Source organism: Danio rerio, chromosome 8 (genome assembly GCF_049306965.1).
Source record: "Danio rerio strain Tuebingen ecotype United States chromosome 8, GRCz12tu, whole genome shotgun sequence".
Classification (NCBI taxonomy): domain Eukaryota; kingdom Metazoa; phylum Chordata; class Actinopteri; order Cypriniformes; family Danionidae; genus Danio; species Danio rerio.
The window spans coordinates 3,940,881-3,954,208 of record NC_133183.1 but is presented as its reverse complement, the minus strand read 5'-3'; the positions used below and the strand labels follow the sequence as shown (position 1 = coordinate 3,954,208).

Sequence of the window (13,328 nt, the reverse complement as noted above, 5' to 3'; positions counted from 1 at the left end):
ACTTATACATCCCGGAAGTGTTCAGGAAAAGCAAAACAGCAGCGAAGAAACTTAACAAAGAGGAACATTTACACCTCACTGCCAACTAGCGTTTCAGAAGTGTTAATGCAGACCGACAGAGACAGCGCGCAGAAGTATAAATGCACAGCTACGCGCGTTGCATGCGCCGTGGGTTACGCCGGTCACTTGACGCAGAAGTATAAACCAGGCTTTAGACTGCAGCGTTGCACAGGAAGTTTGGCCACAGGAGAAATGGTCGTGCCTAACTGAGCCTGGTTTCTCTCAAGGTTTTTTTTTCCTTCACTTTGGTCAATTGTTGAAGTTTGCTCCTCGCTGCTGTTGCCACTGGGTTGCTTGGCTCGGGACTTGTGGATCTGCACATCGATGGATTTGCTCTTCAGTGTTTGGACTCTCAGCCGTGAATATTAAACCACACTGAACTGAACTAAACTGAACTTCAACTCTGAAAACTGACACTGTTTTGATTCACTATAATCTTCTATGTGAAGCTGCTTTGACACAATCTAGATTGTAAAAGCAAATTAAATTAAGAAAAGTTACTTTTGAAAGTAGAGTTACTCTCCAAAAAAGTAACTTGTAAAAAAAAGTAACTTGCATTAGTTAGTTATTTTTTATGTTAAGTAATGTGTTACGTTACTTTTGAGTTACTTTTTCTGACCTGGCTGAGGCTTGATCTCCTTCAGAACTTGCAGGGTTTTTTTTTCTCCTTTTTTTAAATTGAGGAACTCTGAAAATAGCAACACACTGTATAACCTTTATTTACCTTTTAAAAACACATACAAAAATTAATGTTGGATAATGTTATCTTCTGAGAACTTCCTGACTCGGGAGCTCTACCGGTATGCCGTACATACAGATTAATGAATGTTTAAAGCAGAGGTCACCAAACTTGTTCCTGGAGGGCCGGTGTCCTGCAGATTTTAGCTCCAACCCTAATCAAACACACCTGAACAAGCTAATCAAGGTCTTACTAGGTATACTTAAAACATCCAGCCAGGTGTGTTGAGGCAAGTTGAAGCTAAACCCTGCAGGGACACCGGCCCTCCAGGACCGAGATTGGTGACCACTGGTTTAAAGCAATGCGTTTGCTACTTTTGTACTAATTGTCTGATTAAAAAGTAAAATCACTGTTCATTCAGAGAATCCTCATTTCCCTTTCTTCCATGTGTTCAAAACAATGAGAATTTTCCATTAAAGAAATATAAGGTCCTGCTATCTTCATTTCTGTCTGTTCCTGCGTTCTCTTAGTGAGTGCGGGATTTAATGCAACAACGTTCATTTTAATTCAGCGATTTTTTTAAAGCCAATTAATTAAACTAAAAAGTAACTCGCGTTACGTTTTCAAAAAAATTAACTCAAATATTATAACAGAATTTTTAAATATAACACGTTAATTTACTCGTTAATTAGAAAAGTAATACTATTACGTAACTCATGTTACTTGTAATGTGTTACCCATAACACTGTTCATAATAATTTAACTGTAAAAATTAAAAACCCACCCACAAATTACTAAAACTATAAAATGAACACAGAAAATCTAAAGGTAATACGTATAGACTAATTCAAACAAACAACAAAATATGATAGACTATATCTAAAACAAAAAACAATTCTAATAATATAATCAAATATATAAAATTATACTTAAATAATAATAATAATAATAATAATACTTAAATAATAATAATAATAATAATAATAATAATACTTAAATAATAATAATAAAAATAAAATAATAATAATAATGATGATAATAATAATAATAATAATTTAACAACAACGATAATAATTAAATAATAATAATAATTAAATAAATAATGTAATTGGTAACTTTTTAAAATCATTAAAAAAAAAAGAAAATAACACATAAAACATGCAAACGATACAGACATTACACAAAAACTAATTACTAAAACTTTTAGAAAATTTCAACCAAAATATGAATAAACAAATAATCAAATAGTACATGGAAAAACCAAATTCATAAAAAAATAATAAAACCACCACCATGATCTCTAAATCAAATATCTAAATCACAAATTTAATCATAGTATATTTGGAAAAAATTACTTAAAATACATAAAAAATATAAGAAAAAATAAAAATTAATTTATAAAACGCACAATTAATATTAGGTAACACTTTAAATAAAAAATACATTGAGTTTACTCGACACATGCATATTTATAATGACGTATTTGGTGGTATTAAGGAAATTTTACCATTAATATACAGAGAAACAAATATGTCTGATTATGAAATGCATTAGGCGACGCAATGGCGCAGTAGGTAGTGCTGTCGCCTCACAGCAAGAAGGCCGCTGGTTCGAGCCTCGGCTGGGTCAGTTGGCATTTCTATGTGGAGTTTGCATGTTCTCCCCACGTGGGTTTCCTCCGGGTGCTCCGGTTCCCCCCACAAGTCCAAAGACATGCGGTACAGGTGAATTGGGTAAGCTAAATTGTCTGTGGTGTATGTGTGTGAATGAGAGTGTATGGGTGTTTCCCAGTGATGGGTTGCAGCTGGACGGGCATCCGCTGGATAAAACATATGCTGGATAAGTTGGCGGTTCATTCCGCTCTGGTGACCCCGGATTAATAAAGCCAAAAAGAAAATGAATAAATGAATGAAATGCATTATCTTTACCGGATCCGAGTATGGATGGTCTCTGTTTAGCCATTCGGGGCAGAACCTCAGCAGTTCCTTCTCCTTTACAGTCCAGCTGCAGGGAAGGGTCTTGTCCAGCCACAGAAATACATTTAGCAGTGCTTGGTGGACTAAATAAACAGGGGATGAGTTCACTTTCAGATAATCATTCATTCAGTCTGCGTGTTGTACTGTCATTCACGAGCCTACAGGGGGCGTCAGAGTCTACATTACAGAATAACACAATCAAAGCAAAATACTCACGTTTTAAAACAAGGATCTCCAGATAACAGCGTCATTCCAATGGTCACCTTTATAATAACAGAGAAAACTATTACTTCGAGTTAACTGATCAATCTGTTTTCCTCACTGCTTTAATAATGCTTGCTTAATTCATTCTTCTCAGCTGACTTTTAATATTTTTGTCGAGTGTCAAGAATATTACATAATCATGTGCTGAGAGAAAGCTGAAATGTGCACGTAATCACTTTCATATTTACATCGTTTTCTTTTCTGTGCTAATACTGTATTTTTGAGTATTGTCAGATTTATTTTCACACTTGTTAGCTTTATATAAAAATGTTAAAGTTATTTTTTATACCTTTATTTTAAATTATTCCTAATTATTAAATATTTAGTTATTTTTTTATCTAACATTACTATCCCATTTATTTGCACATGCTGGTTTGATTTTAGAAAAAAAAATCAGAGGATAGCTACTTTATTTGTGTGTATTTAGGTACATTTATCTTGAATTTTGGTTTCCTCTGTTTTTGTCACATTTTTAACTCAAGCTAGCTTTTTTATGTTGTATGTTTATTTGTTTATTTTATCGTCATATTTACTTATTGTATTACTTATTATTAGTTCTCATTTTTATTCATTGAATTAATAATTAATGTCTTGAATTTTTTGTGTACGGTTGCATTCACAAACAATTTAAAATGTTTCTTCACATGATTGTGGTAGTAGTAGTAGTAGTAGTAGTAGCAGTAGACGTTGTTGTATTAGTTGTAGCAAACGCTTTAGTAGTATCAGTAGTGGTAGTCATTGTTGTAGTAGTATCAGTATTAGTAAACATTGTAGTAGTAATAGTCGTGGTTGTGGCTGTAGTAGAAGCAGTATTAGTTGTAATATAAGTAACTTTCTGTATTAGTAGTTGATGTTGCACTTGTGATTTATTATTATTGTCAGTTATTATTACTGTTGTCCTTTCTTTCTTTTTACTTTCATTTTTACTATCATACATTAATAAGCATTGTTGTTACTCCCTAACTCTGACTGGTTTCTTTCAATATCTTTTATTTATATCTGTGACACTTGCTTCATTTATTGACTGTTATTGTTCCTTATGTATGTACTCTGACCTGTCCACCAAATTACCTTTACATGCATACACACACACACACACACACACACACACACACACACACACACGCACACGCACACGCACACGCACACGCACATACCAGTACCTGACTATATTCTTGTTGTTTTTGTTTTGTTGCTTTGTATTTGTTATTTGGTGATGTTTTCTTGTATTTGTATGATCTTTGCATATTCTAATAAAAAAAAATAAAAATGTTTCTTCACCCATTCTGATTATTGGTTTATTTTTAGATTTTTTCATTCTCTTCAACTGTTCCGCCACCAGTTCTAACAGTAATAAAACATATATTATATTAAATATAATTATTCATTCATTCATTTTATTTTCGGCTTAGTCTCTTTATTAATCAGGGGTCGGCACAGTGGAATGAACCGCCAACTTATCCAGCATATGTTTTGAGCAGTGGATGCCCTTCCAGCTGCAACCCAGCACTGGGAAACACCCATACACACTCTTTCACACAGATACACTATGGTCAATTTAGCTTAACCAATTCACCTACAGCGCATGTGTTTGGGGGAAACCGGAGCACCCGGAGGAAACCCACGCCAACACAGGGAGAACATGCAAACTCCACACAGAAATGCCAACTGACCTTCAAGAAGCAACCTTCTTGCTGTGAGGCGACAGTACTAACCACTGAGCCACATTTTTATTCAAATAATTATTAGGTAATGTCTTGAATTGTGGTGTACAGTTCCATTTACAAATATGTTTCTTTCCTATTTCTGATTATTGGTTTGTTTTTACTTTTAATTCGTTTCAACTGTTCTTGCACTTGTTTTAACAGTAATAAAAACATAACTCACTCCGATCATGGGATTTCAGACTTGATCGGAATCGGACATTACCTCCCAATCAGGACTAGAATATATATGAAGAGTTCAGATGCAAAACCCTCTAAATCCATCAGACCTCTTTTCTTGTAAATGAGCATTTTCCATCAGGCTTGGTTCAGAAGTTTCATTTTATATGTAATGAAAAGGTTATTAGCTGGCAAATAAAATACCTTTTGATTTAATACCTTAAAAAAACCAAGGAAATGTGAGTCAACTTTTGACTGTCTAGAAATTAATAAAAAATTCTCAAAAAACATTCTCTTATTATTCTGGCATTTGGCAAACGTTAATCATTTAGGTAATCCTAACAGACCTAAAATAGTAAACGTTAATATGATTTACCATCAGACATTTTTTTTAAAAATGGTTTTGTTCCTTTTTTAGAGTGTAAGTAAACCTCTGGTTTCAACTGTGTGTGGTTTACAGGAACAGATATAACAACATGTATAATGACACGTATAATGGGGACACGTTTAAGTTGTATAATGACATGGCTAGGACTTAGTTGTACTCTATTACGGTGGTTTAGAGCAGTGGTTCCCAACCTTTTTCTTTGGAGCCCCCCCCATGAACATATACAAACATTGGAGCCCCCCCCACCATATAAATACACACGCACGCACGCACATACATATGTACTGTGTGTATATATATATATATATATATATATATATATATATATATATATATATATATATATATATGTGTGTGTGTGTGTGTGTGTGTGTGTGTGTGTGTGTTTGTGTAATATTAATATATAGTAATATGTATAGAAAATATTAATTAATCAGTTTTAACTTGTCTTGGCCTTCAATAAAACCAAAATTTAGGTAGGCTTTGTCATACTGTCTAATCTTTTTCTTCGCCTCTGAGGAATCCCTGCATTTACGTTTGTCTGCCATTTTTGTTTTGATTTTGCCTTTACGACACGTTGACAAGCAGATTGCGCGAGTGAGCAAAATTTAAATAATTAAAGTTATTTATTTTAATTATTTTCACTATTATGTTGGAATTTTAAGCATGTGTTTAGTTTTTTATTTTTTTTTTGGTACTTAAAAATACATATATAATAGTAGGGCTGCTCGATTTTGGGAAAAATCATAATCACGATTATTTTGGTCATAATTGTAATCACGATTATTCAAAACCATTGCCAGTTAAAGTCAAAATAATTAGCGCTCCTGAGATTTTTTTTTTTAATAAATATTTCCCAAATTATGTTTAACAGAGCAAGGAATTTTAACAGTATTTCCTATAATATTTTTCTTCTATTTGTTTTATTTTAGCTAGAATAAAGAAAGGTTTAAATATTTTGAAACCAATTTAAGGTCAATATTATTAGCCCCCTTAAGCAATATATATTTTTGATTGTCTGCAGAATAAACTACCGTTATAATGACTTGCCTTATTTAAGCCTTTGAACTGCACTTTAATCTGAATGCTTGTATTTTGAAAAATATCTAGTAAAATATTATGTGTGCTGTCATTATAGCAAAGACAAAAAGAAATCAGTAATTAGAAATGAGATATCAAAACTATTATGTTCAGAAATAAGTTAATAAAATATTCTTTCCATGAAACAGAAATTGGGTAGGAAAAGGTTTGCTAATATTCAGGAGGGATAATAATTCTGACTTCAACGGTATACATACAGTTATTTTCCACCCTGCAAAGGAAAGAGAAATAAATACAATAGAATAAAAATATAAAACAAACTGTGTTTTAAGCATCTTCACTGTAAGAAAAACACTAGCTGCAGCAGTCCTTCAGTCAAGAGCAGCGAGGGTTTTCTCGTTGTGTTTGTTTAATAATGATAAAAACAGGCGGCAGAAGGATTATAGCGCGCTGTATCTTTAATGGTTTCTCTTTCACGTCTTTTGATCCTCAACTCGTTTGTTTATTACACAAATGAGGGTTAATGTACATAATCACTAAACACCGCGTTTTGACACCTATTTGACCATTAAAGCGCTCACGTTAAGATGACTTTAGATGTCTGCGCTCCTCTGCTCGTCTCAGTGTGTGAATGAGAGTGAATGCTGACCGACCGCATGCTTCTGACTGCGTGATCGTGCTGCACACACACATAAGCTCTTTCGCGCTTTTAAGAGCCATTTAAGAGCGTGTACAACTGGAACGTGGCAAAATATGATGCAATAATCATTTATCTCGATTAATGCTTTTTTATAATCGTTTGAAACCGAAATCTAAATCGGATATTCGATTAATTGCAAAGCCCTTTATAATAGTGGAGCATTTTTATGCCTTTTTCTACCTCAACACTTATCCTCTCCCGCGCCCCCCCTGTGAACTCTGGCGCCCCCCTTAGGGGGGCGCGGACCCCAGGTTGGGAACCACTGGTTTAGAGGGTCACACCTGTCCCTATAATTCAAAATGCTTAAAAATGATAATTAAAGAAGTCTTTTGATACTCAATTTTTGTCACTGGTTTCCTTTAAGGGTTGGGTTTAGGGTAGATGATGTACTGTTTGTATAGTAGAAACATCAAGTCTAAAAGTCTCCTGTGTATGTACAGATATATGTGGTTTACAGGGACATATATAATGACGTGTAAAACAACACGTATAAGGACACGTATAACGAGGACACGTATAAGTTGCATATGACACGACTATGACTTAGTTGTACTTTTTAAAGGTGGTAATTTTTTTTTATTTTTTATGAACCATTTTAAGGTCAAATTTATTAGCCTCTTAAGCTAATTGTTTTTCAGACTGTCTACAGAACAAACCATCATTATACAATAACTTGCCTAATTACCATAACCTGCCTAGTCAACCTAATTACCCTAGTTAAGCCTTTAAATGTCACTTTAAGCTGTATAGAAGTGTCTTGAAGAATATCTAGTCAAATATTATTTTCTGTCATCATGACAAAGATAAAATAAATCAGTTATTAGAGATGAGTTATTAAAACTATTATGTTTAGAAATGTGCTGAGATTATCTGCTCTCTTTTAAATAGAAATTGGGGGAAAAATAAACTGGGTTACGCACGCATGCACGCAAGCAAACACACACACAGTCAAATAGCTATTAACTTCTTCTTTTTTTTTGGTGGGGCCAGTGAAAAGTTTGGCAGGGCAAGTAAAAATCAGAACCACTGGCCCGATCGGTCCAGTAGAAAAAATCCTTAGCGTTGAACCCTGATATTGAGGTGGTTAACAGGGTCACACCAATTCAAAATGCTTAAAAGTCATACTTAATGAAGTCTTTTGATATTCCATATTTTTCATATTTGTTTACAGGTGTCCTGTGAGGGTTGTATTTAGGTACAGGGCCATATCTTAATAGTTTTTTTACTGTATAAAATACATTACATCTATGTAGTGTCCCTGCAAACCATGTATACAAGTGTGTGTGACATCTGACCTTAAGTATGGAGTTGTCCTGTCGTGTGTTTTTGGTGTCGTATCCCTCCAGCAGACAGCAGCGCGCCGTCCAGCCCGATCCCGCAAACTCTGCCATATTCAGATCAGCAAAGCCCAGCTGCAAACACACACACACGCACACACACACACACACATACACACACACACATATTGGCTTTATTTTAGAAGCACTGGATTCCCATCATGCCGCAGTGAATGTGAAGTATGTGCTGATTACGGTTTGGCAGCGGTAAAGAGCATATGCTTCACGTCAGACCATTTCCCAAGCCAACAGTCCCCAGAGTGTTCGCCTTTCACAACTAATGCAATTAGAAGACTGAACTGAGCCACAGAGGAAAACCCAACAATAAACCAACAAGGACTTTTGGCACAAATGTCACCATAATCACCAAAAATGCCTTGAGAAAAATCAAGAAAAGGAGGTTTTAAAAATGTCCCTCTGTGTTAATCTGTTCAAGTCAAGTTAAATTGAGCTTTATTATCATTTCGCTACATGTGTGGATTTAACAACACGCGACGCAATGTCACTGAGACATGATAAAAAGTATATTTTCCATGTTTAACGAGTTTTTTTTACCAACCATCTGCAACTGCGATGCACAAAATATCTATTATACTGTAAAATGCTTTCAACAAAACAACAGCATATACTACTATGACAATGATCGCCTCAGGTACTGATTATGGGCTTTATTCAGTGTTAAATGCTTACATAAATACATTTTACGTTACATTTATTGCCAAACTATTGAAAGCAGCAGGAGATAGTCTACTCAGATTTGGAAATAAAATACGACAGTTTGAAAATGAACTATTAATTATTATTATTATTATTATTATTATTATGACTATTAATAGGGGCGAAGCAGTGGCGCAATAGGTAGTGCTGTCGCCTCACAGCAAGAAGGTCGCTGGGTCGAACCTCGGTTCAGTTGGCGTTTTTGTGTTGAGTTTGCATGTTCTCCCTGCGTTCGCGTGGGTTTCCTCCGGGTGTTCCGATTCCCCCCACAGTCCAAAGACATGCGGTACAGGTGAATTGGGTAGGCTAAATTGTCTGTAGTGTATGAGTGTGTTTGTGTGAGGGTAGAAGATTCCCTAGATATGGGTAGCGGCTGAAAGGGCATCATTCGGTTCATTCCGCTGTGGCGTCCCCGGATTAATAAAGGGACTAAGCTGACAAGAAAATGAATGAATGTATGACTATTAATAATATTAAAGAGGTTTAATATGTATTATTTAGATTACAAGCCTTTACCATTTCATTCTGAGTGCAGTGGCTGCAGTTTAAATGTTTCTGCCATGTCACGTCACATTGAGTTTGGTGCAGACAGACAAATTGGAACAAAATGTTGTCTCGCAGGACAACGGTGCTACATAAACATTACCATAAATATGAACACAACACTGGATGCAAGAACTTTTTAACCTATACATAACTTCCATCTACTGAATTCCTTGACAAAGGGTTTTTAACAATTTCTGGTATTCTGATTGATTGGTTAAGTTATTGGATATTTGACAAATCATTTAATTAAAAATAAGTATTTGGCTAAATGAAACATAGATCCAAAATAATAAATATATAATAAAAATAATAAATAATTAATGATTATAAAAACAAACGCATAAAACAAATGCAAACAAATGACACTATAATGGTAACATTGATTATTAGTTTGTGAAAATGTTTATTCCAAACATTTGGAATAATGGAACAAATTTGGAACAAATTTACTGTGTGAATATAATTTAAAATGTCATTTATTCCTGTGATCCAGAGCTCAATTTTTGTAGTGATATGACTTTTATTTTTGTTGTAACATCATAAATATTGTTACTATCCTTTTGTTATGAATGTAATGCACTCTAACTTCTGTATAATAATATTTATTTTTAATTTATTCATTCACGCCCCATTCACACGGGGCTTCAGCGTCGATGCTTGACAAAGTTGGGGCTGACGCGATAATCATAGCAGCGTCAGTCAATGAAAGTAGTAAGCAATTGGCTACTGTCTGAGCTGGTGTATTTGCATACAGCGATCGGATTGGCTGACGCTTCCATCTGCGCTTGAAAAGTTCTGCAGCGAGCAACGCCTCTGAAGCGGCTCCGACGGATCCACAATGCAGTTCGGTAACGCCTGACGTCACCCATTCAAAGTGAATGGGAAGCATTGACACTGATTTTCCTTTGACTTAGTTCCTTTATTTATCAGGGGTTGCCACAGCGGAATGAACCGCCAACTTATCCAGCATATGTTTTACGCAGTGGTTGCCCTTCCAGACGCAACCCAGTATGCCACAGCCATATCACCCTGCAGCCACTCACTGAAGCTAAGCAGGGCTGAGCCTGGTCAGTGGATGCTCAAAGTGGATGCTGCACACTGGTGGTGGTGTGGAGAGTGATTCGTGATTGTGAAGTGCTTTGGGTGTATGATCACACATGATAAATGCTTTACATTACAGTACTGGGAAACACCCATACACACTCGCATTCACACACACACACACACTTATAAACTATGGCCAATCTAGTTCATTCAGTTTACCTATATTGCATGTGTTTGGATTGTGGGGGAAACCGGAGCACCCGGAGGAAACCCACACCATCACGGGGTGAACTCCTCACAGAAATGCCAACTGGCCCAGCCAGGACTCGAACCAGCGAGCTTCTAGCTGTGAGGTGACAGTGCTAACCACAGAGTCACCGCTCTGCCCTTATTTATTTTAATTATATTCTTATTTATTCCATTCTGTTGTGTAAGAGCTGAAAGTCTCTAAACACTTGTTTTGCTGTCAAACAAAACATTCCTAGTCGATAAACATATTTTTTCAGCTGGAAAGACTTACGGTATACTCATCATGCTGTTTTTCAGTTACACATCACTCTTGCTCAGTAAATGTTTAGTAATGGCTGCTGGGTAAACATCCTGTTGACTTATTGTCATGTCTGACTGCTTCATTTTCCTGAACACCTAAAGCTACAGAAGCGTTTATTTAAAGAGCTCTTCACTCTGGAGTATTTTTAGAGGAGGGAAATCCAAACTTAGACCCGCTGCAGGGAAAACATGAGGAAAAGTCCATTAAATCCTGAAGCATGAAACATTCCTCACACTGCAATCTCTAATATTGTCTTTACTTATACAAATAAGTAAAGTTGACTGAATGTAACTTTTAAAATTTTGCATTTTGGTCCACTTAAATATATGAGTTAATTTAACGTATGCACCAGGACAATGCATAAACTTAAGATTTCAAGTGTAGTGAGCTCAAAATCATAATTAATCCTTAAGGTCATTTTCACAAATGTAGTCTTGACTGTAAAATTCCAATATGTGCAACCTTTTAAGTGCAAGGGATTTTTTAAATCAGAAAACAAATGGTTTCAGGTGTAATTATTCATCATAATGTGAATAAATGGCTACTTATTTTTTGTTTAAAATGTATTTGCCGGTTTTGTAGATAATACTTAAATTGTTCAGTTCACCAAACTGAATACTAAGTTTGGTGAACTGAACAATTTGAGTATAGTCTACAAAACCGGCAAGTTAAATAAACTTAAATATGCCAATTTTGGGAGACTCCATTACTACTAAATTGAAGCAACAAGTTTACTTAATCAATTTAGTTCAGTCAACTTATTAGGGTTTTCAGTGCAGCTTTGTGTACTATATAGAGCACTTAAATAAATGACAACAAGACACAAGTGAAATAATTAGTTATATTATTTGTTGTTTTACATTTCTTTGATGCTGCTGGTGTCTAACAAATCTAGAAAACTACATTTGTTCTATTACTACAATGAGAATAATATCCCATGTATTAAGTCGTATATTTACTGTTTTCCTTTGTTTTTAAAACATGTAACATTCTAATAAGTGAAGTTTGATAAACTAATTTCCAGAGGAGCACCTGATATTATTGATCGCGACTGAAATCAGGTTAATCCAAAGCTACAATATATAGCCCACTTCACATTATCCCCCTTATCTTAGTTGTTGGGAAAAATCCCCCCATCCACCCTTTCTCCCCCTTTTCCTTCTTATACCAGGGGGAGCTTTTGAGAACTACCTGATCTCAAGTTATTGTATAAAGATGGTTTGTTCTGTAGACCATCGGAAAAATATAGCTTCAAGGGGCTAATAATTTTGACCTTCAAATGTCTTTTAAAAAACTAAAAACTGCTTTTATTGTAGCCGAAATAAAACAAATAAGACTTTCTCCAGATGATAAATTATTATCAGACATACTGTAAAAATGTCCTTCTCTATTTAAACTTCATTTGGGAAATAATAAAAAAAAAAAATTCAAATGGGAGGCTAATAATTCTGACCTTAACTGTATGCTGGATAAGTTGACGGTTCATTCCGCTGTGGAGACCCCAGATTAATAAAGGGGCTAAGCCGAAAAGAAAATGAATGAATGATTGTTATAATAAATTATTAAATTCAGAATTCTAATAAATAATTCAGTGTAACATTTTATTAAATTATTCCATTCAGAATTTTAATAAATAATTCTATGTAACATTATAATGAAAGATTTAATTTGTCATTCTAATAAATTATTCAGTGTAACATTCTAATAACATTTTCCAATCAGAATTCTAATACATTATTCTATGTAACATTATAATAATTTATTCCATTTGCTATTCTAATCATTTTTTTTATTTAGCATTCTAATAAATAATTCACTATAATATACACTATAATAATTGATTTCATTTAGAATTCTAATACATATTTCTGTGTTACATTCTAATAAAATATTTCATTTATCACTCTAACAAATTAATAAATTTAGAAGTACAATAAATAATTCTGTGTAACTTTGTAATAAATAATTCTGTGTAACTTAATAAATTATTCCATTTAGCATTATAATAAATTATTCTATATAATGTTACAATAAATTATTAAATGTAGCATTCTAATAAATGATTCTGTAACATTAAAATAAATTATTCCATTCAGAATTCTAATAAATAATTCAATTTAACATTATAATAAATTACTCCATT

The 13,328-nt window shown here is 34.2% G+C and overlaps 2 protein-coding genes across 2 annotated transcripts in view; one reads left to right on the top strand and one right to left on the bottom strand.

The window, feature by feature from the left end:
* The window catches only part of acaa2 (acetyl-CoA acyltransferase 2), a 654,279-nt gene that overhangs the window by 439,676 nt on the left and 201,275 nt on the right, over window positions 1-13,328 (top strand). The gene's annotated exons all lie outside the window — the stretch shown is intronic.
* eeig1a (estrogen-induced osteoclastogenesis regulator 1a) overlaps window positions 1-13,328 on the bottom strand; it is an 83,814-nt gene that overhangs the window by 16,722 nt on the left and 53,764 nt on the right. The window contains exons 5-7 of the mRNA XM_003199038.7: window positions 8,287-8,403; window positions 2,932-2,978; window positions 2,668-2,798 (exon numbers count right to left, since the gene is read on the bottom strand). Of these exons, the coding sequence (XP_003199086.1) occupies window positions 2,668-2,798; window positions 2,932-2,978; window positions 8,287-8,403 (295 nt within the window). The remainder of the gene's footprint in view (window positions 1-2,667; window positions 2,799-2,931; window positions 2,979-8,286; window positions 8,404-13,328) is intronic.